At 40.3% G+C, this 27,035-nt stretch overlaps 1 protein-coding gene across 1 annotated transcript in view; it reads right to left on the reverse strand.

Annotated features, from left to right (window-relative positions):
• fam204a (family with sequence similarity 204 member A) overlaps nucleotides 1–27,035 on the reverse strand; it is a 94,443-nt gene that overhangs the window by 55,269 nt on the left and 12,139 nt on the right. The window contains exons 2-7 of the mRNA XM_080205849.1: nucleotides 19,874–19,932; nucleotides 18,880–19,006; nucleotides 12,435–12,525; nucleotides 11,243–11,330; nucleotides 10,724–10,826; nucleotides 2,744–2,833 (exon numbers count right to left, since the gene is read on the reverse strand). Of these exons, the coding sequence (XP_080061975.1) occupies nucleotides 2,744–2,833; nucleotides 10,724–10,826; nucleotides 11,243–11,330; nucleotides 12,435–12,525; nucleotides 18,880–19,006; nucleotides 19,874–19,905 (531 nt within the window). The 5' untranslated portion in view covers nucleotides 19,906–19,932. The remainder of the gene's footprint in view (nucleotides 1–2,743; nucleotides 2,834–10,723; nucleotides 10,827–11,242; nucleotides 11,331–12,434; nucleotides 12,526–18,879; nucleotides 19,007–19,873; nucleotides 19,933–27,035) is intronic.

The following is a 27,035-nucleotide window of genomic DNA, read 5'->3' on the forward strand; positions in this document are numbered from 1 at the left end:
GTCCGAGTCATCCAAGTCTCTATAGTGGCCACCACGTCACATTTCCAAGCAGCGATCCACGCTCTAAGCTCATTTACTTAGTTCACAACACTCCTAGCATTAAAATAGACACATCTCAAGCCTTCGGCCTGAGCACTCCCCTTCTCCATCACCTGTCTATCCTCCCTCTCACACTGTCGACAATCTCTCTCTATTTGTGAGCTAACCTCCTCTCTCCCAGTCACTTCATTTCGATTCCCTTCCCCCAACCATTCTAGTCTTAAGACTCCCCAGTAGCCTTAGCAAACCTTCCTGTCAGGGTACTGGTCCCTCTGGGATTCAAGTACCAACCATCCTTTTTGTACAGGTCACACCTGCCCCTAAAGAGGTCCCAATGATCCAGGAACCTGAATCCCTTCCCCCTGCTCAAGATTTGAAGATTCACGGCCCCCTTAGAAAAAAAAGATTCCTTATCTCTGTCTTAAATGGGTAACTTCTAGTTCTAGATTTTCCCATAAGGAGAAATATCCTTTCCACATCCATCCTGTCAAGATCTTGTATGTTTCAATCAAGTTACACATAAGCCTAGCCCGTCCAACCTTTCCTCATAAGACAAGCTGCCCAATCCAGGTATTAGTCTAGTAAACCTTATCTAAATGCCTCCGATGCATTTACATCCTTCCTCAAATAAGAAAACCAATACCATACACAGTATTCCACATGTGGTCTCACCAATACTCTGTGTAACTGAAGCATAACCTCCCTACTTTTGTATTCAATTCCTTTGCAATGAGAATAACATTCTATCAGCTTTCCTAATTACTTTCTGTACTTGTTTACTAACCCTTTGCAATTTATGCACTGTCACCCAGATCCCTCACAATCCCAATTTATCACAATTTAGATAATATGCTTCTTTCTTATTCCTGCCAAAATTGAGAATTTCACATTTTTGTACATTATACTCCACTTGCCAGACTTCTCCTCGTCACTGAACCTATCTACATCCCTCTGTAGCTTTCTTATGTCCTCTTCACAATTAACTTTCCTACCTATGTTTGCATCATCAGCAAATTTAGCAAGCAAAGTTTCAGTCCCTCCACACAGGTTACTTACATAACTTGTAAAATGTTGAGGCCCCAGCACTGATCCCAGTGGCACACCACTCGTTACACCTTGTTAAACAACAAAAATGGCCAGTTTATGCCTCTTCTCTGTTTTCCGTTTGCTAGCCAATCTCCTATCCATGCCAATATGTTACCCCTACACCATGAGCTTTTATTTGCTGCAATAACCTTCGATAATGCTTTCTGGAAATCCAAACACAATACATCCACCAGTTTCACTTTATCCACAGCACATGTTACTTCTTCAAAGAGCTCCAGTAAATTGGTTAAACATGATTTCCCTTTACAAAACCATGTTGAATCTGCCTGATTACCCAGAACTTTTCCAATTGCCCAGCTACATTGTCGTTAATAAAACTTTTAACCTTTTCCCGAAGACAGATGCTCGGCTTGTTGTCTCTTGTTTTCCGTCTCTCTTCCTTTTTGAACAAAACAGTTAGTCACTATTTTCCAATCCAATAGAATCTTCCCCAAAATCTAGGAAATTTTGGAAACGCTTCAACTAACTCACTAGCCACTTATTTTAAGTCCCTAGGATGAAAGTCTGTCAGAACCCAGGGAATTGTCAGTCTGCAGCTCCAACAATTTGTTTAGTCCCACTTACTTGGTAATTGTAATTTGGTTGAGTTGCTCCCTCCCTTTCATTTCCTAATTTACAGCTATTTCTGGGATGTTAACTGAATTAAGACTTTCTTAAGATGCATACACACGGGTCAAAGTAGGTGTAGGAAAATGCTTTGTAAAGATGGTGGCGTGGGCTCGTTGGGCTGAAGGGCCTGTTTCGCGTACTGGGTTGTTCTTTGTTCTCTTTCAAATGGAAATGTGAATGGCTGTGTTTCATTAATGCAAATTTATGAGTTTATAAGAGGGGCAATTCTTTTCAAGGAGTTTTGTATGGCTACTTTTCATTTTCTGAGAATTTTAAATAATACTTTTGAATGTTATAATATGGCTCAGGAGTTTGATACATAGTGGATACTGGGTGAGTGGACATAGATAATGCATGGCAAGCCTAGGAGGTATGAGGGGCATATGGAGTGGACATGGGAGATATAAGGGATATGGAAGGGGCATGTGGTATGGAAGATGTATGAGGGAATAGAGGGAGCATGGAAGATGTGATGGAGAATGAAGGAAGCATGAGAAATATGAGGGAGTGTGGGAGATATGAGTGGATATGGAGGGAGAATAGGAGGGCATGTACTGGGTGAGAGAGTGATTGGGAGGTTTAAGGGTTGAAAGCTTAACAACCATGGATAGAACAGGGCTGGTCCCAGTAAGCAGAGATAGGTGGTCCCAGCATATGCTGGTCTCCGTTCCCACTTGGAGCATGCAACGGAAATAAGAACATAAGAACATAAGAAATAGGAGCAGGAGTAGGCCATCTGGCCCTTCGAGCCTGCCCCGCCATTCTCCAGTTCACACTTGATTGTTTTGGGGACCAAAATTCCAGGTGAATGGGCTGATTTTCCAAAGTCGGGAACATGACCTGGGCTTCCTCAACCAAAGGAAATTCAGCCGTTAGTCCAAAAATGCTCCAAACAATTTCAACAACTGTTTCCTTTGTGGAAAGGTTAAAGAACTGCTAACATAATTTATCAGGATAAAATCTCCTAGCCTGTGGTTCAGCAGCTTACCTCACGAACAGATAGGCTGTCACTCAGCTTCTCTGCTTCTTCCACATCCCCTTTAGCAATAGCTTTGTCAAGGTTTTTTTCGAGATGTGTCTGAAAAAACAGTTAAATAAGTGAATTGCAAATGACAGCATGTAAAACTTCAGGCACCTGAGGCTACACTTCGTAATGATTTTTTAAAAAAATCATATACACAAGAAAAGACTATGAACAACCAGTGACTTGTAAATAAAGCAACATCAGTTGTCAACTCTTTTGCAGCTATAATAATATTAGTAATTTCTCATTCGTTACTAACTCTAACCTTCTTGCAAGCAACAATCTAAGGTTAGCAGGTCTGTTTGCAAAACTGGTGCCATGTTTGATCCCAAGCTCATCTTCCAACCTCATACTCGTGTTATCACTATGACCACCAATATCCACCTCTATTACATTGGCCAATCTGAGCTCATCTGCTGCTGAAATCCTTAATGATGCCTTCTTAACCTCTAGACTTGACTATTCCAATGCACTCTTGGCTGGTCTTCCACAATTTGCGTTCATCAAAAATTCTACTGTTCATATCTTCACTCACAGCAGTCCCATTGACTTATCGCCCTTTTACTTGCCCCGGTCAAGAAACATTTTGACTTCAAACTCTCATCCATGTTTCCATGGCCTTGCCTCTCCCTAACTGTATAATATCCTCCGGTCTCTCAGTCTTCTGAGATACGTGTTCCTCTAATTCTAGCATCCTAGGCATCTCGGATTTTAATGGCTCAACCATTACTGGCCATGTCTTCATCTACTTAGGCCCTAAGCTCTGGAGTACCCTACCTACACCTCTTTGCCTTGCAACAGAGAACAGTACAGCTCAGGAATAGGCCCTTTGGCCCATCAAGTCTTTGCCGATACAGATCTCCTATCAAATTTTTTCTTGCCTCTACATGGTCCATATTCTGTGCCTTTGCATGTATCTATCCAGGTATCCCTTGGACATTGTTATAGAATCTGCTTCCACCACCTCCCCTGGCAGTGCATTCCAGACATTCACCACTCTGTGTGAAAAACTTGCCCCTTATATCTCTAATACACTATCCTCCTCTCACTTTTAATCTGTGTTCCCGAGTAATTGACCCTTTAACCCAGGGAAAAAGACTCTGACTATCCAACTTTGTCATAATTCTGTAAACCTCTATCAAGTCCTCCTTCATCCTCTGATGCTCCAATGAATACAATCCAAGTTTGTTCAACCTTTCTTCATAGTCCATATCCTCCAAATCAGGCAACATCCTAGTAAATCTATATGCACCCTTTGCAATGCAACAACATCCTTCCAGTAGTGTGGTGACCAGAGTTGTACACAACACTCTAAATGCGACCTAACCAAAATCTTATGCAGCTGCAACATGATTTTCCAATTCCTATACTCAATGCCCCGACCAATGAAGGCCAGCATGCCACATGCCTTCTTAACCGCCTCGTCCACCTGAGTTTTCACCTTCTGGGAACTGTGGATCTGCATACCTCGATCCCTCTGTATGCTAATATTTCTAATGGCTTTACCATTTACTGCATACCTTTCTTCCGCATCACCTTATATTTGTCCAGGTTAACTTCCAACTGCCACCTTTTGGCCCAGGTCTCCAGCCGATTTATATCCTGCTGTATCCTCTGATAATCTTTCTCATTATCCGCTACCCCCCCAATTTTGTATCATCTGCAAATCTACTAATCAGACCACCTATAGTTTCCTCCAAATCATTTATATATATCACAAACAACAGAGGCCTCAGCATTGATCCTTGTGGATCATTGCTTGTCACAGACCTCCAATGCTACTCTTTGCTGTCTATGCTCAGGCCAGTTTTATATCCATTTTACTAGCTCACCTCAAATCTACCTGACTCCATATTCTGTATCAGCCTGCAATGAGGAATCTTATCGAAAGCTTTACTAAAGTCAATGTATACAACATCCATTGCCCTGCCTTGGTCAATTCTTCTTGTCACTTCCTCAAAGAACTCAATCAAGCTTGAGACACAATCTCCTCTTCACAAACCATGTTGCCTATCACTAATAAGCCTATTCTCTTCCCGATGTGAGTACATCCTATCCCTAAGAATCTTCTCCAATAATTTCCCCATCGCTGGTGTAAGGCTCACAGGCCTGTAATTTCCCAGATTGTCTCTTCTGCTCTTCTTAAACAGAGGATCAATGTTAACTACCTGTTTCTTCATTTAAGACGTTCCTTTAAACTTACATCTTTAGCCAAGTTTTTGATCATCTGATCTAATATCTCCTTATTTGGCTGCATTATATTTTGTTTTATAATGCTCCTGTAAAGATCCTTGGGAAGTTTCAGTACATTAGAAGAGCTATATCAATATGAGGTGCTATTGTTATTTGTACTGAAGTCCCAAGAAACTCCTTCCAAAATTACAGCACACTGCAGCGACTCCTTCAGCCCTGAGTTTCTATTTTCAAAGTGTAATATTCATTTCCCTTACTCGCGATATGTTCCTTTTTAATAAATGTCTGACCAGAAAAATAAATCAGAAAATTAGTTTCTGCAAATAGAATTGGTCAGGCAAATAGAAGAATATTCTGTATTGTTCTCACAGATTTCCCGTCTGGGTATTTCTTACCAGCCAAACATAAAATGGATCTGTTTCACTGTGCAATACCTACAAAGATGTTGCTCTATAGAAGCAATATTTAACCGAAGCAAGACAAGTCAACGATCCTGTGCTTCAGGTTTGAGAGTGTTGCATTGGACTGATTTGCTGTTTATCATTTTGTATCCAGGATCTGAACACTTGGAGTTGATAATTTGATGTAAGATACTCAAGCAATCTTATGATTTAGTTATTCCATTCCTGACCCAATTTTTTTTCATGCACAGGATTATTACCTCAAGACATTAGAAAGAGATTTAAATCATCACATGATAGCTGACATAAAATAATGTTTAAATGATGGTGTGATGGATGAATTTCTGCAATCTGCTCTTTACCGAACCAGTTTTAACCTGTTCTGCATCAATTATATCTTTAGCACTTGTCTATCAATTCAATCCCTGCAGCTGATCTTTTTTTTACAATACCATTAAGGTGACACAAAGCACCCGATTAACACTGTCAATCTGTATTCAGGTCTTAAAATGTCTAAATATTTAACTCTGGTATGCAGCTGAATGTTATGAAACTATTCTGCATGGGAAAGACTGCAAGTGGCTACAAGACAAAGCAATGGTGAAACGTGAATGAGCAGCAATATGCTAATATGAAGAGAAAACTCCCTATAGCCATGTTTTCCTAACGCACATTCGATTAGAATAAGCTTTCTGTATATGCGTCTGCCTAGGTGCAGGCATTAGTAAATGAATGGCAAGAACATGGGGATAAGACAAATGATTTTCAAAACCTAATTGTAGCATATTATGTAATGTGCAACAACCTTCATGGCAGCAGTACCGCAAAAAATGTAACTCCCTGCCCCCAGTTCATTACTTTTCAAAAGTATTTGGAAGAGAACAGCCTATAATTCAGATTAAGCTCATTAGTCGTTCAACTCATTTTATGCTATAGAACTGAATTGACTTTTATTTTACAATTGAGGTTAAGATTCAAATTGGGTGGACAATAAGTAAATGTTTAAAAGGTACAAATCTTGTCTAGAACATGCAAGTCATGCAACTGGATTCTAAAGAAAATAATCTAATTAACATTTTTTCTAAGCTTTAACAGTCCATGGAAGTTAAAATTAAATGTTTACTTTGCAAAAATCTGCTGCAATTACAGGTGGTATTACACATTTACCCGTCAGGTAAAGCAACACATACGACACTTATTTTCGAAACAAACTGGAACATAACTATCACAATAAAGGCAATAATTCTGCTTCAAAGTAAACCAATCAGACATCAACAATTACAGTAGCTTGCATTTATATAGCATTTTAATGGAGTTAAGGGTCACAAGGAGCTAAGCAAGAACATTATTAATAAAAATATTTTCAGGACACGTTGGTCAAAGAGGTATGTTTTTATGAAGTATCTTAAAAGAGAGAGAGATAGAGAGGCAGAAGAACTTAGGATGAGGATTCAGGGCCAAGGCTGCTGAAATCACAAATGTCACAGGTGCAACAATTAAAAATCAGAATTGCACAAGAGGCCAGAATTGGAAGAATGCAGAAATCTCAAAGGGCTGTAGGAGAGTGGAAAGTTAAGAGTTAGGGACGGGAAAGACGATTGATGGATTTGAAAATAAGGATGAGGATGTTAAAATTGAGGTCTTAACAGGCCAGAAGCAAGTACAGAGTCAGCAAGCACATGAGTGATGGATGAATGGGAATTTAGTGCACTAAGATATGGGCAGCAGAGTTTTGGATGAGCACAAATTTATATAGTGTGGGAACCCAGCCAGAAGGGCACTGGAATAGTCAAGTCTAAAAGTAAAAAAAACAAGGATGAGGGTTTCAGTAGGAGATTAGTTGTGGCAGGTCAAAATCAAATGATGTCACGGAGATGGAAGTGGAGAATCTTAGTGATGGTGTCGAAGTCAGAACTTCATCTCAGGTAAGCACACTGGCAAAGTTGTGAACGGTCTGACTCAGCTCAGTTTAAGGCAGGGACCAAAGACAATGGCTCCAATCTTCCTAATATTTAGCTGGAGGAAATTTCTGCTAATCCAATGTTGGATAGGTGGTGTGACAAATCAGAGACAGAGGGGAGAATAAGAGGGTTAGTCCTGAGATAGTGCTGAGTGTTATCAGTGTTCACGTGATTATGTTTTTGGATGATTACAGAACACGTGGTAGCCTGTAGATAAGAAATAGATGGGAGGGTGGGTGGCAGTAATGATAGATTGTTGGGGGACTCCAGAGCTATTGCAGGTCATTCTCTAGTTATGATTTGATGAATAAGAATTGATCATTAACATGGAAACTGAAATTTATTACAAATTATGATTTCCTTTACTGATCACCACCATCCTTTTTCAGAGATGGGCAACAAATGCTGACCAGCTAGCGATGCCCATGTCGCACAAAGAAAAATGAATAAATAAAAAAAACCCAATCCAATCCAATAATGAAGCCCTCATCCACATCTTGGTTTGCTTACGCTGAATGTCCTTCATGCCCTCCTCACTGGCCTCATAGGCTTCGACCTATACAAATTTCTATTTATTTAGAAGTCTGTCACTTGCCCTAACGTGTGTTAAGCCCCAATTAACTATTATCTCTGTCCTCATCAATTCCATGAGCTAGTCTGCAAACACTGACTTCAAAATCCTTGTTGTCCATATATCCCTTTACATCCTACACCACCGACATTTACAACCTCCATCACCCTTAAATATCCATTTGCACTCTGTGCTCTTGAGTTGGACAACAATGTATCCCTGCCTCTTCCTGTTTTTTTCCAGTGGTTCACCTATAATGGTTCGATTCGCCAGATTGTTTCCTATCTTATTGCTCTCAAAACTCAAGTCCAGAAGTTCTCCAATCATGTCTCATAACTCTTCATCCAGTTCTTGTTTGATTTTTTGAAATATTCCATTCGTTCTGTAGAATGTGTTATATTGGAGCACTTAACAAATGTAAACTACTGTTTTTATATGGAATATTTCAAATAACTTCTCTTACGTGGACAACCTGCTAATGGTTAACATATAAAATACAATACAACTTTATGCAGTACATGAAGATCTAAAAGTTTATTCCAAGTAACATAACAAATTTAACTTACTGCTGATGCCCTCCTTTGTAACTATTTAACAATACATTTCCCTAGACCACTGTTGTAGCTTTGATATTTAGAGAGAAGGAAAGTATTTAAGAAATAAGTTACCTCAAAAAACCACAGCAGTCAAGTAACTAATCATATTTTCCTGCTGTAGTTTTTGATGACAAATAGGTTAATGTTAAATTTAGACTACCCACTACAACTTGTCTGGCTACAGTAGAGGACAGTGAGAAAAAGCAAATCAAAAATTGTCCTGGAGGGAAAGCTGTAAGACAATATGTATAACTCTGCTTTGCAAGACCAGCAATTAGCCTCTCCCATGTGGTGGAGCTTTTCATAGTGTTTCGGAGAAAGTTGATTTATATCAAATTTATCCTACATAAAGTCTGAAAAGACAGCCTGAATGAATGTTGCATTCCAACCTGCCAACTAGTGCATACTAAGTTCCCTCCCTAAGGAAAAGCCAACAAAATATTATTACTGGGTACACATCTTCTGAGTAATCCATAAACTTGCATTGACATTAGAAGACCTGGGGCTAGGTGCTTTGTTAAGAGATAACATGGAAGTGAACAGCTATAAGATAAGCAGAAGAGGTAAGACTTAAAAAAAAATTGGACTGGAACACATCTACTCCCAATGCATTCCTCTCGTGATTAAATTCAACACAGATAATGATGAAATGTTTGACGTACATGCACACATGAAACTGACAATTGAGGAAATAGCCATGTTCTTGGGCTGAACAAGATTTTGTAATTTTGTCATTCTGCTCAAATTTAAGATGAGATTTAAATACGACATCCTCTTCTTCAAAAAACAGCTTACTTTAAATTCTACAAGATTGCCTGCCTCCACCCCTTTGCCCCTTTCCCATGGGCTGGATTTCATGGAAGAAGGAAAGTTGATCCCAAATAAACCAGCGTTTAAAAAGCCACAGCGATAACACATGGGAGGTAGGCTGAACACATACAGGATCTGACTTCCACCAGTCAGCGGACAGGAAGTCCCATCCTTGAGAGCTGCCAGCCAAACTGATTGGCCAGAAACACAAGCAGTCTCAGCAGCACCTCAGGAAAATAAGAAAACGGGAAAGTGTCAGAGAGCGTAGGAAGGAGGGCAAATGGGAAGAACAAAGGCAGGAGGAGCATCTTGCAGGGAGTGCCCTTGATACACAGATGGCACCTGCAATTGATTAGCAGCCCCCCACTTTCTTCAAGGCTTTTCGAAGAAGCCTTTTAAAAAAAAGACCTTTTACTCTGCCCAGCATTTAATGGCAGTGGGCAGTTAAGGACCTCAAAATACCTAGTGGCAGCCTTACCCAGCCACCATTTTACAGAGAACAGGTTTAGGCTAAGTAGAAAGGAGATGGGGCGGTGCGGGCGCGGGGGTGATGTCTCCTGGCACTGCACAAGGGGCACTTTGGCACTGCTCACTGGACTTTGGGCAGTGCCAAGGGGGCAGGGCCTATTGTGGATAGGACCAAGTGGGTGATGGATGGGGGGTAGGAGGTCCTGCTGCCACTCTGCAGATACCATCGGTCGGGGCTGGAGGGAGCCAGCATTCGGGGCAGGCTTGGGGAATCTACCTCCGGAAGCGGAGGGGGGCAGGAATTGTCACTCTTGGGGAGGGCTGGAGATTGCCATGCTCTGGGGGAGTGGGGAAGGGGGGAAGGGGGCTGGCTGGCCTGGGAATCCTTATTAGGGCTGCGATTGTGCTGTGGGGGTATCACGAGGAGCAGCAGTGCAAGGGTCCTGAACTGGGCAGCAAACTGCAGGCTGACAGTTCAGGGCCATGGTGCATGTGCAGAGTTCCGGAACTGTCAGACTCCAGTGTGGAAAGGACCTGCCCCCCCCGAGCTTTTAATGATATTGATGATTGTGATCTCTGCATTGCACAGAGTGTAGGAGATTCGAGTCTGAATTCCCGCTGAAAAAAGAATTGTAAATTACACCATTTTTCTTGCCAACTACACCATTTTTCTCATCAATTCAGCACTTAGAATTTTTTTGGGAGAATCAGGCCCTTTGTTTCTAAACTTTCACATCTCTAAAATTCCTCTCCAAGACCACAAATTCAGTCACTCTCTCCTAATTCTCCTTTTTTGGCTCTATACTTGTGTTCCAGAGGATTATTTATGATGCAGTTTGGGATTTTTTTCTTCATATAGAGGCATAAGCCATTGCAATGTGTTATTGATCCAAGATCAAAGTAACTGGTAGAATGTGAGATTAGATAAATAAACATTTTATTACCTTTGAACATGGTGCACTGCAAGCAGGAATCTCAAATCTATCATTTGCTCCAAAGTATTGTTTTAATTCACTCCAGTGGGCTTCTCGAGCATTCAACTCACTGCTAAAAGCAAACACAATTTCCAGTTTAGCAGCATAGTACTCATTACAATTTATCAATTTATTTTACATAATCATTAACTGTTACCTGATATACTTGTGCTTAAAGGTAATACATAAAATAAGCTGCTTATTTTCTATTAAATTTAAAATCAAAGAAAACAATCTCAAAACGATATGCATTAACTAAATAAAGTCAAGAGTAGTATAATGGTTGCATTAGTGGACTAGGAAGCCAGAGGTCTGCAATAGTGATCCAGAGACAGAGTTCAAATCCCACCGTAGCAACTGAGGAATTTAAATTTGGTTAACTTATTTGGTTAAAATTGAATTTGGTCATCAGCAAAATTATATCAAATTATTACACAATTGTCAACAGAACTGAAAAAAAAAGTTTGCACATCAATTCTGTTTAAGTACCTTTTATTCTCAGTTTTCTGCTCTTGTTCAGATTTCCTCATTTTGATGGAGGATTCCCCTTCATCCCTTCCTACATTTGTCAGGCCTTCTGTGTGAAAATAAGCCATATTATGCACAACTGTGATCCAGAAAACCTTCGTATTACGGACATTAATTTTTCCATTTGGCTACACAAAAATGTTGAGCAAACCTGTAAGTGACAACCAAGTGAAAGGGGGTACTGTCCAATTTGAAATATTCACTTGCGCAATCCTTCAACTATTATCGTTTTACAGAATACAACGAGTAACAAAGTAAGGGAAAAAGAGGCATATCATTCCACATAGTCTCAATTTTTAATTATTTTAATTAATTAAAGCATGGCCATTATTTATTGAATCTTTTTGTAATTGTGGACACTTGTTGGAAACTACCATTCTGTATTAATCAATGTAATTGATAGCCAATATTATCAATATACCATCTATAGGTTATCAGGGCAGCATGGTGGCACAGTGAGTAGCACTTATGCCTCACAGCGCCAGGGCCCCAGGTTTGATTCCGACCTTGGGCAAGTATCTGTGCGGAGTTTGCACATTCTGTTCATGTCTGCATGGGTTTCCTCCAGGTGCTCTGGATACTCCCACAGTCTGAAGATATGCTGGTGCTAAATTCTCCCTCGGTGTACCCAAACAGGCACCAGAGTGTGGCTACTAAGGGATTTTCACAGTAACTTCATTGCAGTGTTAATGTAAGTCTAACTGTGACAATAATAAAAAAATTAATGCAAAAAAACTGCAATAATTAAATGTGAGTCAGTGCTTAGATTGACACTGATGTTCTCTGTGTAGAACCACTATGGAGGGACTTTGCAGGTCAAAGTTTTGCAGTCACACTCTCAAATGCATCTTGGCCCTGTTTCTCAAGCAGTCTGAATGACAAAGACAAAGACAAAGACAGCCAGTTTAGAAAAAGAGAGAGACTGATCAAATTGAAACAGTGCAGTGTCAACTTTGTCCAAGAATATAACTCCAACAAAAGCTTTTAGATAAATATGCAAGTTCATTTAAAAAAAACAAAGCATTTCAGACTAAAATTTTTTTTTCAGAATGCATAGGTTAGGTTAGTTACAACAAAGTAGGTGTATCATCTACTGGTAATGTCATCAATAATTCACAGAAGAAAAGTTGAGTATTTCCCCATCATGCCGTACCTGCACCAGCTGCTTTTCGTTTTCGTCTAGCCTTCTTTGTAAACGAGGTTTTACTTATGGAGTTCCTTCTCTCTTTCAATTCCTGGAATTTCTAAGGAAAGATTCGTATCAGGGTTAAAACAAACAGCAATAACATGTTCATTATATTATTAAGATAACTCAAGTGTAAACTGTTTATTTCACAAATGTGAACAAATGACAGGTATTTCACCAGTAAAACAAACATTTATTTAATGATTTGTGATGGACGGACAACATGTACAAATAATTTTGATGTCAATGAGATTAAACAAACTGATCTCCAGCTTTTATACAGAGAAGTGAGGTTAAGGCATCACGTAACTGGGGATAGAGACCAGAAAAGATCCCAGTATAATCTCCACCTTTTGCATTTATGTTAAACAGGGTGATACTGGACTTGGAGGAGAAACCTCTGATCCCTTTTCAGTGCCCCTTGCTGGAAACTACACATGTGGATGCTGGGTGAAAGAAGAACAAACTTACTTATTATGCTTCTACTTCCATCTGCCCCTTTTTGAATAGTATCTAAGCACACTCTGTCTAGAATTACACTTGAAGAATGCTTGCCTTAGCAAGCTTGTATACCAGAGGTGGCCAAATTTTCTGTACATTAAAACCACATATGATAATCTCCAGATGTTTGAGAGGTGCAAGACATGGACAAGCTTTACAGGCTTATTTTTATTTCTATTTCGCACACACACACACATTACACATGTCTTCTCTCCACTCCACCCCATCACACTCATTAATGTTTGCCTTCATGTTCCTCAATCATGTCCTTGCTTCTCATTGATACACGCTCACTCATCCCCTCCTCTTACTCCACTTTCCTCTGACCTAGGTTTCTCCACCTTGTCTGACATGAGAGAGCTAGAGTGGAGACCCACAGGGCCCAAATCCCATGCTTTGATTCTCAGGCTGCCCCCACCTCTGCTTTTGGCCTGCACCCCCTCACCTTTGGCTTTGTTCTTGGTCTCCACGCCCCATCCCTGCTCTCAATCCCCCTCCGGGTCCACCCTCACCCCAGTCCGGCATTACTGACTCCCACAGCTGAGACAGCACCAGGAAGACAATCCAGAAACTGCTCGACAAATGCAACGTGAGAACAGCAGATAACAGGGGAAGGCCTCGTCATGATCTAATCACAAAAAACTGAGCTGTCTGGTCAGAGTTGGGGATGGCCAAAGCGGTGGCTCTAGGCACCCAGAGTAGTGCCCGAAACTTCGAAATGATTGAGAATAATTTCCCAACCTTAACCTGGAAAAGAGCCGCATGCTTTTTTCAGAATTTTTTTAAAAGACATGAGACATGTAAATTTTAGTGGTAAGACAGACTTGCAAATTAACATGCAGACTTGCAAGCTGCAGTGTGGCCATCCTTGTCGTATACAGTCCTGATGTCTATGAAACCATGCCCCACCAGCAGTTGGGCCAATAAGAGGAGAAAGGTGAAAAGATTATTTTTCAAAGCATTATTTAAAAAATGCATCATCAAAATGATAACTATATAACTCTAAGCTATAGCTGTGTAATCCAGGCACACCAAAAACAATGGTGTTCCCAAAAAAATTCTAAGTGCCAAATTTGTGTAAAAGCTGGAGTAAATCCCATTGACTTTTTCACACACCCACATTCTGTGCACTGCAGAATGCACTAGCGTGAATCTCATTAAAAAGAAGTGAGTGGGGTTTACTCCTGCTGGAGAGGGCCACCGTGCACACGCCTATCTGTCAGAGCGGAAATTGGTGCATGCGGAGTAGCTCGCACTGCCGGTCTCCCGATCACTGGCCAGCTCGTTTGCTGGCTAGCTCCGCAACCCTGCATCTCTGACCATGTGACCCGCACCACCACCCAAACGCTGGTCTTCTGGACATGTCTGGACCATCTCCTCCCTCGCCCCCCGATGTCCAGCCCCAATCACTGGCCTCCCTCCCTCTGTCACTTGGGCTTGGTGACGAGAAGAGTACTGCAAGTATCAGTGTCGGGGTCACAGCTATTTATGAATAATAACAATGACTTACCCCAAGGGGCTGAGAAATAATGTATCTAGGTTTACTGATGGTACAAAATTAGGTGGGAACACAAGATGTGAGGGGGACATAAAGAGACTGAAAAATAGATATAAAGACTGATTAAGTGAGTGGGCAACAAGGTGACGGGGGAAAATATGAGGTTATTTATTTCGGCAAGTCAGAAAAGCAGAATAATTTAAAAAATATATAAAATTTGTAAACATTGATGGAAAGAGAGATTAGGATGTACTTGCACAAGGAACACAACAGTTTTGCACGCAAGTACAGAGAGCAACTAGAAAGTCAACTGACATGTTGGCCTTTATTGCAAGAGAACTGGAATACAAGAGCTAGGAAGTCTTGCTACAATTGTACAAGGCTTTGGTGAGACCTCACCTGCAGTACTATATGTAGTTTTGGTCCCCTTATTAAGGGAAGGCTATATTTCAATTGGAAGTGATGCACTGAAGATTCACTAGATTGGATCCAGTGATGTACGGGTTATACTATGATGAGACACTGAGTAAATTGGGCCTATACTCCAGAGAATTCAGAAGAATGAGAGGTGATCTCATTTACATGTGCAAAATTCTTAAGGGACTTCACCGGATTGACACCAAGACTTGGTTTTCCCTGGCTGGGGAAGCCAGAACAACAGTCGCAGAATAAAAGGCTAATTATTTAAGACTGAGTTGTGGAGAATCTTTCTTCTCTCAAGGGGTTGTGAATGTATTTAACACTTAGGTGGACAGATTTTTGGTCTCTTGGTGAGTAAAGGGATGTGGGGAATGAACAAGAGAATGAAATTAAGGCCAATGATCAGCCGTGATTATATTAAAAGATGGAACAGGCTGGGAAAGGCATGTGCTCATCTGCTACTCCTACTTCTTATGCTCTTGATGATGATAGATTTTCCTGTCACTTCAATGGCTGAGTGTTAGGCAAAGGAAAAAGGCCAGTTTACAGTCAACACTATCGTCATCTCATGTGATATTAGGCCAAGACTTACTTTTCACAACCAACTGCAAATTGTGCATATGAAATCAGTTTTGGAGGGACAGATGAAAGCATTGGCTAAACACTCTCCCCCTCTTGTCCTGAAGGCACTCTCAAATGTCAAAACTGCTTGATGACAAAGACTTCTGCATTTGGGTCTGCCTAAGGTTGTTTTGTCCCGTGTCGGCTTGCAAGCTCCGAGGTTGGCTTTCAGATTGTCTTTATGTCTTAGTTATCCTCCGGTGCAGGTTCTGTACTCATCTGGCTATAGAATAGTACCTTTGGTGTATGGGAATTCTCCATGTGAACCACATGACTTGTCCAGCGAAGCTAAGCTCTGATCAGCATGCTCTCTATGCCAGATAAGTAGTACTTTGCAAGAAACTCATCTTATCAAAGAAACCATACAGAATAGAAGGAGGCCATTCAGCCCATCGAGTCTGCATCAACAACAATCCCCCCAGGCCCTATCCTTGCAATTCCACATATTTACTCCGCTAATCCCTCTAACCTACGCATCCCTGGACACTAATGCACAATTTAACATGGCCAATTAACCTAACCTGCACATCTTCAGACTGTGAGAGGAAAGGGGAGCGCCCAGAAGAAACCTACATTGATACAGGGAGAATGTGCAAACTCCACACAGACAGTAGCCCAAGCTGGGAATTGAACTCAGGTCCCTAGGGCTGTGAGGCAGCCGTGCTAACCACTGTGTCACTTTTCATTAGATCAAGCAAACCTACGAGACTAGTATGCTGAAGCCACTGAATACTTTTCTCACCCTGCATCTTAAATACGACATTCATTTCTAATTAGTGAGCTCAGGAAACTATTTAAACATTTTAAGTATTGTAGGACACAGCCATGACACATGTACAAAGGTTAGAAATATTAGATTCTGCAATCCCTAAAGGAGGCAACTTAAAAGTTGACTGCAAGGCTAAAGTCAGGAATGTTTATATGAGAGCAGTTACAACAACATCCAAGAAGTTTAACTAGGGTTACCAATCGTGAATAAACGTATCGTAGGAGGTTTCATCTTATAACTCCCGCCTCCCGGTCAGTATGGTTTTGTTGGAGAAGATCGTGTCTTAATAACTTAATTGAATTTTTTGAGGACATAATAAGGGGAATTGATGAGGGTAGTGCAGTTTATGTGGTCTACATGGATTTTAGTGAGGCATTCGACAAGGTCCCACATGGCAGATTAGTCAGGGAAAGTGGCAAGTTGGATCCAAAATTGGCTCAGTGACAGTAAACAAAGGGTAATGATCAATGGATTGCGATGAAAAGTGATTTTCAATGGCACTCCACAGTGCTCAGCGTTGGGGCCTTTGCTGTTACATGTATTAATGGTTTAGTCTTAAACATTGGAGGCATGATTGAGAAATTTGCAGATGACACAAAAGTTGGCCATGTAGTGAGAGTGAAAAGGATAGCTCTTGTCTCCAGAATGTTATCAATTGTTTGGTTGAGTGGATGGGAAAGTGGCAAATGAAATTCAATCCAGAGATGTGTGAGGTCAAACAAAGCAAACTGGAGGAAACTGAGATGGGTAAGGAAGTGAGAGACATTGGAGTGCATGTTCACAGGTCCCTGAAAAGGGCAGGACAGGTGGACAAGGTGGTTAAAAAAAAGCATGTGGAATGATTTCCTTTATTGGGCAAGATATTGAATACAAAAACAAGGATGTAATGCTGGAACTGAATAAAACACTGGTTAGGTCACAGTTGGATCTTTGCAGACAATTCTGGTCACTACTTTACACAAAGGGCGTAATTGGTCTGGAGAGTGGGGAGGGAATTTACAAGAATAATGCCAAGGCTTGAAAATCATAGCAATGAGGAAAGATTGGATTGGCTGGGGTTGTTTTCCTTAGAATGGAGAATTAGAGTTACAGAATCACAGAATACTACAGTGCAGAAGAGGCTATTCAGTCCATTGAGTCTGCACCGAAGTATGAAAGGCACTGACCTGCCCACCTAATCCCACTTGCTAGCACTTGGCCCACAGCCTTGAATGTTAGGCCGAGGAGTGACCTAATTGAGATGTACAATCTCAAGAGAAAAGTCTGTCTCCCCTTACTGAGGGTCAATTACCAGGGGGCATAAAATTTAAGATGATTGGTAAAAAGATTAGAGGGGACATGAGGGAAAAAAAAATCATCTTCATCTAGAGAGAGAGACCGGTGTCTAGAATTGGTGGTTGAGACAGGAACGTTCAATTCATTTAGAAGGTATCTGGATCTGCACCTGAAATGCTGTAACTTCCAAGGTTATGGGACAAGTGTTAGAAAATGGAATTAAAATGAGCATCTAGTTTCTTTCTCACTCACTTTTTTAGCCTGCACAGACATGGTGGGCTGAATGGTCTCTTTCTGTACCATAACTTTTCTATGATTCTATTGTTCTATGTTTCATGCTCCAGCCATCAGTCACCAACACATCCATCCTTGTGACACACTGCCTTCCTAAGCCAACTGAAAAGCAAAAGGATTCATTACCCAATTGGATGATGCTTAACTGCTAGCCAAAAAGCCCTTATTTCCCATTTCCAATACTTTATGTCTGCTAAAAGAGAAATGTTCAAATTGACATTAAAAAATAACCTTTTTTAATGCTCTGATTTTTCTCCAGGGTTGCACACAGCAGTGTCCTAGAGATTGATCTTCAACTTCTGGAGGCTCCAGGTCAATTCTAGAGGGTTGGAAACCTGAAGTTCAACATCATAAGACCATAAGACATATGAGCAGGATTAGGCCACACGGCCCATTGAGTCTGCTCCGCCATTCAATCATGGCTGATATTTTTCTCATCCCCATTCTCCTGTCTTTTCTCCATAACCCCTGATCCCGTTATTAATCAAGAACCTTTCTATCTCTGTCTTAAAGACACTCAATGACCTGGCCTCCACAGCCTTCTGCAGCAAAGAATTCCACATACTCACCACCCTCATGCAAGTCAGAGCAGTACAAAATATTCACTAAATATTAGCTTCTTCCCTCACCACTGCACCGTGAGTGCTATCTACATAATGTACTGCAGCTTGATTCAATATAGCCTCCTTCCCCAAGCAAAGAACAACCCAAGAGAACAAGAACAACAATGCTATGGGGACAGCGTCACCACCTTGTTTAACCTACCTTAGAAACATATTGCTGAACCCCTTAATAATTTTGCTGATATTGTGGGACCCCCTATCAGTCATTTGCAGTACTTCTTATGTAACCAACAGCCATTTAATTTGTCACAATCATGTTTTAAACAAATAAATGGCAATATGGACACAAAGGAAAACAAGTGCATTGCATGCTTACTGGTTTCAGTAGTATGCAATATGAAGCATATTAGTACAGGTAAAACACCGTATAACTTAGTAACTATTATTTAAACCATACCATTAAAAAAATACCTTCCACATTTGCAGAGAAACTCCAGCTGGACAGTCTTCAGATACATCTTTCAAATCATCTGCAGTTTTCATTTCTTTCCAGCAGGCACCCACGTTATTTCCATTGCTACTCTGTCTTGCTGACATACTAAAAAAAAGACACAAAAACAATGAGAAACGTTGAAAGGAAATAAGGCACAGTAGTCCCCCGCAAAAATCATGGAAAAAAGAGTAGAATTTCTCAGAAAAAGAACACTTCACAACTTTTGTTTTAGGAAGTTGACATACATAGTTTGTGGACACATATCCTTAGCAACCATCTCTGCAACACGGGATTCAATACTTTAGCTGATAAGCAACTGAGGGGCTGTATTTGCTAACCTTTCCAGTAACTAACTACATGCAGGTCACCACATGTAATAGACCCCAGAGCAAATTTTATCTTAAGAAAGTATTGGGTTCCAGCCCCACAAAAGTCTTACTTTTTTTAAAATTCAACGTCCACTTTACTAGAGCATGCAAGCAAAGGCTTAACTCCAGGTATAAAAAAAATCAGAAAGCTTTAAATTAAAATAAAGACAGTTATAATTATTACTAAGCTATTAATAATTGCATGTAATACGGCATAATTTATGTAATTGAGACAATTTTTAACAACATGCTATACATGCACTACAAAGAATCTTTTCATTTCACAGCACAGGGAACAGGTCTGTATTGCAAGACTATAAGATAATGAATGGTGCTTTGAAGTTTGAATTATTTATGAGATCGTCAAATCCTGAGATTCAGTTTCACCCTTAAATATATTCATAATCTTTTTGATTTATTTCATTCTCCTTTGTAATTCTTCCTTTGGGACAAACCAACCTAAGTCTGAAACTCACTGTATTGATGTAAATTCATTATTTCTTCTTGTAGTGGTGTGGTACATTGACACGTGCTAGTGAGCTGTATAGACTCAGAAGATTTCTGTAATTCAATAAAGGCCAACATGTGGATGAAATGTTCTTACCAGTTAGGTTGTTGGTCTGTGGAATCTACCATTATGGGCAGTTTTCTGGTACAAAACGCCTGAAATAAGAAGAGCAAATTTGTAGCATGCACTTTCTTCTCACTGAACTGGATTCTGAATGGAACAATGGGGTAATCAACACATTAATACTTATAAAGGAGGATATTTCATCAGATGTGATGTGGCATTGAGCTTCCTTTGAAGCTGGCACATTTATTTTTGTGACAGGAGAGGGTCAGAAATAAATTGTAACCTTTATGAGTAGAGAAAAATGATCTGGTCAACAGAATCAACTTGCATTGATAAAGCATCTTTCACATTCTCAGCATGTTCCAGAGCACTGCACAAAACTAAATAACTTTGAGGCAATCTATGAACAAGGTCTCATAAACCGCAAGGGAAATAACTAACCAATTACATTTTTTGATGGCTTTGGTTGAGGTATAACTGTTGGTTAATGCACTTGAAGAACACCATGTTCTTCTCAGAACATTATAATGGGATATTTTACCCTCATTTGAACAGATGGAGAAGGCTATGGCTTAATATCTTATCTGAAAGACAGCACTTCCAAAAGCTCTTGGTACTTCAAGGAACTGCTAGGTTAGATTATATCCTCAAGTCCTGTTCAGTGGCTCGAGTTTTGAAGCTTCTTACTCAGAACTGACACAGTACTATGACTGGGTCAAGTTGTCATTCTATATGAACATTAAAATAACAGTGTTCCTCCATTTGGCATGTGCATTGCAATTTTCTTCTTTGTGACTGGTTATGTGACTGTGGTGTGTAGATGCTTTAGTGGTTGTAAAACAAAAATATGTATTAGAAAAGGCCAAAACATTAGTGTTTGGTCATCAAGCAATTATACTTCCCACAACAAATTGTGAGACTAAACTCAGCAAATCTAGTCATTTATGAGCTCGTACTAGAAAAATAAGATTCCGTCTCCATTTATTTTAGTTTTTCTTATTCATGTATTTTTGTTATACAGTCTTATTTTTATTCTTCCATTTCTAACATCTCCCCTTCCATCTTGTTTCCCCCTCTTCCCCACCTCACTATGGCCCACTGCCACTTTACTACACTCTGCACTTTTGTTCTGCCATTTACACATTCCAATCTCTTAATGGACGCTCTTAGCACCATTCTCAGCCTTTATCATCACCCTTTGTCTTTTTGTCTATGCCATTCCTATCAATTACATCCCCCACCACTCCTCCCCCCACTTTTACGAATCTTGTTTGATTTTCCTTATTTTCAGCTCTGACAAACAGTCTTCCTGAGTCAAAACATTGACTCTATTCTCTCTTCACAGATGCTGTCAGACCTCTTGAGATATGCCAGCATTTTTTGTTTTTGTTAACATGAAGACTGCACTCACAACCTCTGTTCTGCTAGTCCAGTACTACTAAGCTACCACACATTAAGAAATCAATAAAATTAATTCAGCAAGATCTTCACCTTCTAAATCAAAACTCACTGCTAGTTCCTAGATTATCATTATGTAGATCATCCCCTAATTTACTTCAGATGATTAATTTCAAAATTTTACACAAAATTAAAGCTAAGGCTAATGTCTAGTTTTCAACACCTGGATTTTCACTGATTTAAGATGATTCAGGAGTCCTTTGAAAATGACAATTAGGAATTCATTCTGGAATTCCCAGCCCTATTCCCAGAGTTCCCAATTTTTGAGAAGGCTTTTTAAGGGTGTGGCGTGGTTCGTGTTGCAAATCCATACCCTGTGCTCCGGACCTGGCTGGTTCCATTTCAGGAATAGGCAAATACTAGTCTGCTGCAATTTCCATGGACTCAGGCCAAGTTTTCAATGTGATGTAGTTCCCAACACCTCAGAGGTGTCATGAACATAATCTATATGAGGAAAGCTTTTAGAAAGTATGTTCAAAAGACACTTCTTATGGCCCTTAAGCATCCCATACAGCCCCTCATGCCTCCAAATACCCATGGTCCCTAATCTCCCCGCGCCAAGCTATAGCACTTCCATGCCTATGCATCCATATACATTGTATAGAACTAATGAATCCTATGGTGACATTAGGATGTATAAAAAATCTTTTTGAAAAAATAATTCATTGATGACTTTCCACTTAAATAACTCATTTTTACTACAGGACAATAAAAATGTCAATCATCCATACCCTTTAAACTTTCAACACCTGAAACTTCAAAAGCTTGAACCTATTTTGCCTAAATAAACCTTGTGAAATTCACAGTATAAATCATAGAGCCAGAACTGTGAATCAAGTAATGTTTTCCGTGGGACTCAGGTGTTTCAACAGGCTAATGGATTTCTGGACTCTCAATCGAGCTTCAAGAACTCATATTTCCAATAGAGGACCGGGAAAAGAAGAAACAATCAACCTTTTGTTGTTCCCCTGATTTCCTACTGTGTTCATATTCTATTGCTCTTTGCAACTGTTATTACTGATACTTCTGCAAATGTCACTGATGAAAATAGGATTAGAGTCAATTGTAATGTTGCTACAGCTGAATAGCTTTCCGTCACGCACTATTCAGGGTTACACATACACAATAGCCACTTTGGTATGGTACAAGAGGATTACTGATGAAGAATACAGATTTCAAATATTAAAACAGTTTATTTTCTTTTACGGGCATTGAGGGTGAAACCATACTCCAATGTGAATCAGGAAAGGAGGCGGGAAAACCAACTGGAGATGAAAAAAAAGGCAGCTTGGCTATACCAAGCCGAATGTCCTTCTGATATCACCCACAAAACTAAGTACCATAACAAATGTGCCACTTCATTACATATGCGAATTGCTTCCCTTGCAGTGTAATAATCTTAAATCATCTTTGACTGTTCCCACATCCAATGTTGATGGGGAATTTGCATAATTGCTTGAATTTTCACAGGAACTGAAACTTGAATTTAAGAATTAATTTATATTCACAATAAGTTAATTGTAAAAACAATTGCCGTTTGATTTATGGTTTCATTGTTAACCCTATTGTCAACAAATCTTGATTTGAATGAATTGCTCTCTGGGCATTTTTCAGCTGCCCTGTTAAGCTATTAATAATTTAAGCAAATTCATTTCACACCGGTAAAGCAGTTATGAATCGGATTATTGCTGTTCAGTAAGGATTTCCAAGAAAAAATAAAACTGTCAGAATTTGATAAACTAAAGAAAATTTCAAAAAGAATGTCACAACTGGCAGAGAGCTCAGTGCTCTGAGAACATCAATGTTTCCAAATATACTGGAAATTAACAATTGTTAATCAACAAATGTAAAGAAAACAGAGATGTTGTGGCATTTTGATGTCTATAGACGAAGGAGACAATCAGGACATTATAACTAGCGTCAAATAGAAAGTGTCTGGTGGTGTCCCACAAGATTTGGACTGGGACCTTGACTATACTTATTAATGGCATAATATGGAAAAGAGTCATATATCAGGTGACACAAAGATTGGTGGGATTATAGTGTAGACAGGAGCATATATTAGCAAAGAGATGCTGACGAGAAGGAAAACCTGTGGCAGATGGATTTCAGTGCAATGAGGGGTGACCATCCATTTTGGACCAAAAAAGGACAGATTGCGTATTAGTTAAATTGTGAAAAGCTAGGAACAGTTTTTTTGGGTCCATGTACACAGATCAGTAAAATGTTGTTATTGGGTACAAAAAAGTAACCAAAAAGAGTAATGAAATGCTAGCCTTCATAACTGGTGTGTTAGAATAGAGAAGGGAATAGGTTTTATTTCAGCTCCTTGTTAAAATACATCCGAGCCACATAGGTCAAGTAGAGAAACATTTGCTGCAGGTGGGGGAGTCTCAGAAAAGGAGACAACAGAGCCAGGCCATTCATGAGAGGCATTATGAAACATTTCTTCACCCAGAGTCATAGAAATCTGAAATTCTATCCCACAAAAGAAAGCAGTAGAAACTAGCTCAATTGATAATTTTAAATCTGCAAACGATAACAGTTTTGTTACCCAAAGAAATAGAAGAAAATGGTGCCAACTGAAACAACTTAAAATCACACCCTAAATGTAATAAATGTCCAACTGTGTCAATGTGCCACTTACGTTATATAAATATTAATACAATAGATATGAATCAGATGGGCAGCACAGTGGTTAGCACTGCTGCCTCACAGCACCAGGGACCTTAGTTAGGTTCCAGCCTTGGCTGACTGCCCGTTTGGAGTGTGCACGTTCGATCCATGTCTGCATGGGTTTCCTCTGGATGCTGTGGTTTCCTCCCACAGTTTAAAAATGAGCAGGTTACATGGATTGGCCATGCTTATTTTGCCCATCCAATGTCCAAAGCTGTATAGGTTAGGGGATTATGGGTTAAACATATGGGGTTACAGGGACAGGATGGAGGGTGGTCCTGGCTAAGATGCTCTGTCAGAGGGTCAGTGCAGAGTCGATAGGCCAAATGGATTCTTTCTGCACTGTCATAAGTTGCACTGTAAGCAAATATGACAGCCGTTTTGAACCAGCAATATCCTACCGTAGACTTGAAAGATCAGTTGATCTGCTATAACGCCTTCAAGTAACACTGCCAAACCCACCCAGGGGCTGATCGCTGTCAGAAATGGAAAAGTGTTTTACAAGTTTATTTGGATTGCTCAATAAAAGCAAATTACTGCAGATGCTGGAATCTGAAACCAAAAGAGAAAATGCTGGAGAATCTCAGCAGGTCTGGCAGCATCTGTAAGGAGAGAAAAGAGTTGACATTTCGAGTCCAGATGACCCTTTGTCAAAGCTGGACAAAGCTTTGACAAAGGGTCATCAGGATTCTAAATGTCAGCTTTTTTTTCTCCTTACAGAGGTTGCCAGGCCAGCTGAGATTTTCCAGCATTTTCTCTTTTGGTTTTGGATTGCTCAAGTTGAGTTTAAGACATCATGTTTTTGACTAAGGAAGCTTTGCTCAGCATCTCACTGCATTTTCCTAGGTTGGGAAAGCTTAATGCTGACAATGGTCCCAGAAATGGAGTATTCTGTTGCCTGGCATTAACATCGTTCAACTTGATGGGCACGCTATTTCGGAAAACATAGGCTAATAGCTGTCTTATGCAGTGACAAGCTACATAAAATATCGTGTTACCATATGCCGATCACTACTTGTTCTGCATGACATTCACAAGCAACAGTCTGGCAAGAAAGATCTGTTCAAATCCTTGTGCATGAGTCCTTGTGCATGAGTCGCAAAAACCCAGCTTGCAGGTGCAGCAGGTGGTCAGGAAGGCAAATGGGATGCTGGCCTTCATAGCGAGGGGGATTGAATATAAAAGTAGGGAGGTCTTGCTGCAGCTGAATAGGGCATTGGTGAGGCCGCAGCTAGAGTACTGTGTGCAGTTTTTGGTGCCGCACCTGCGCAAAGATATTTTGGCCTTGGAGGGAGTGCAGAGGAGGTTTACTAGGCTGATACCAGAGTTGAGGGGGTTGAGCTATGAGGAGAGGTTGAATAAACTAGGCTTGTACTCGTTAGAAGAATGAGGGGAGATCTCATTGAGACGTATAAGATGATGAATGGGATGGATAGGATAGAGGTGGAGAGACTCTTCCCTCTCAAAAAAGACAGTAGGACTAGGGGGCACAGCCTCAAGATAAAGGGGGGGCAGTTTAGAACGGAGTTGAGGAGGAACTTCTTCACTCAAAGGGTGGTGAATCTCTGGAATTCTCTGCCCGTTGAAGTGGTGGAGGCTGCCTCGCTAAATATTTTTAAGACGCGGGTTGATGGGTTTTTGATAAGAGAGGGGATTAAGGGTTATGAGGAGAGGGCCGGAAAGTGGAACTGAGCCACGAAAGATCAGCCATGATCTATTGAATGGCGGGGCAGGCTCGAAGGGCTGGATGGCCTACTCCTGCTCCTGTTTCTTATGTTCTTATGTTCAAATGTTCAAAAAATGAATTCATTTTAAATGGGCCAAATCGTCTCCTTGTGCGCTTCATCATACTATGACCTGATATTTATACACCTTAGATACCTGTGATCTCAATATCACCATAACATCATACAGCTACAAAACTTTTGGATATTTTCTTTTTAAATTTTCACTATAGTTAATCTTGGTAAGTCAGAAATACATTGTTTGTAACAGAATGGATGATATTTATGATATATGGATGATATTGGAATAGTGTAGGTTAGATGGGTTTTAGATTAGTTTCACAAGTCGGCGCAACATTGAGGGCCAAAGGGCCTGTACTGCACTGTAATGTTCTATGATCTATGTTCTAGAAGTATTACACCTCAATTGCTTCCCCAATAGGTGTAAATAGACTAACTTGGAAAAAAAGGCCCTGTACAAATGTGGAATTATGCCTAAGTTGATACATCCCTTTATGGTAGATATTAACAAAGAGAACACAAGTTTAATTTTCAACCTGCTCAACAATCCCTGTGGGAAAGTGCTACATGGACTCATTCTCAAGTCAAAACCTAGCATTTCTATTGCTCAGGGAAACTTAACCACCCAAACAAACTCATGTTTGTAAGTAGTTTTCAGTAAGGCAGGCTCACATGTTCGAGCTGTAAACTACTCCTACTCACTGTATAAACAGAATCCTACACATTATACAAGATATCCCTTTCATTTTAAGTATTATGAGATACATAATAAATTTTGTTACAGTGCCAAAATCTATAACCATAAAAGGTACTCCTCTAGTATTTGTGGGATCTCACTGGTCAGGTTCAACATATTCTGATCACTCTTTGTAGAATATTATTCACTGTAAACTCACCAATGGCTTAACAAAGACTTAACAGGCAGACTTTTCCCAGCTTCAAGATGGGAGTGCTGGAAATAGAGGAGGGCTGTGTTAGATTGATTCCCCACACATTCCTTACACTAGGGCATTTCCACCTCCATAATATGGGCAGCCAACTTACATTTTTAGGGCCCCGTGGGGTTGATTTTCCAGCTTTACTGGAATGTTGCTGCCAGCAGAAAGAACATCCCCATCCCTGGTGAGGGCCTCCCCAATCACAGTTTAACAAGGCAGCCTCTTGTGGAAGGCCAATGTTCCATCAGAGTTACAGGCACCAATCCCCAAACAGGGGGCCATGGGCATGAAAGGCTATCCCCACTTGCCCCAGCAATCCAAGCGGAGGGATTTCCTTGCCACTCCAAGGCACCTACCATTTTCTGAATGAAGATT

This window comes from Carcharhinus amblyrhynchos, chromosome 17 (assembly GCF_965287045.1).
Source record: "Carcharhinus amblyrhynchos chromosome 17, sCarAmb.v2.hapA, whole genome shotgun sequence".
Taxonomy (NCBI): Eukaryota; Metazoa; Chordata; class Chondrichthyes; order Carcharhiniformes; family Carcharhinidae; genus Carcharhinus; species Carcharhinus amblyrhynchos.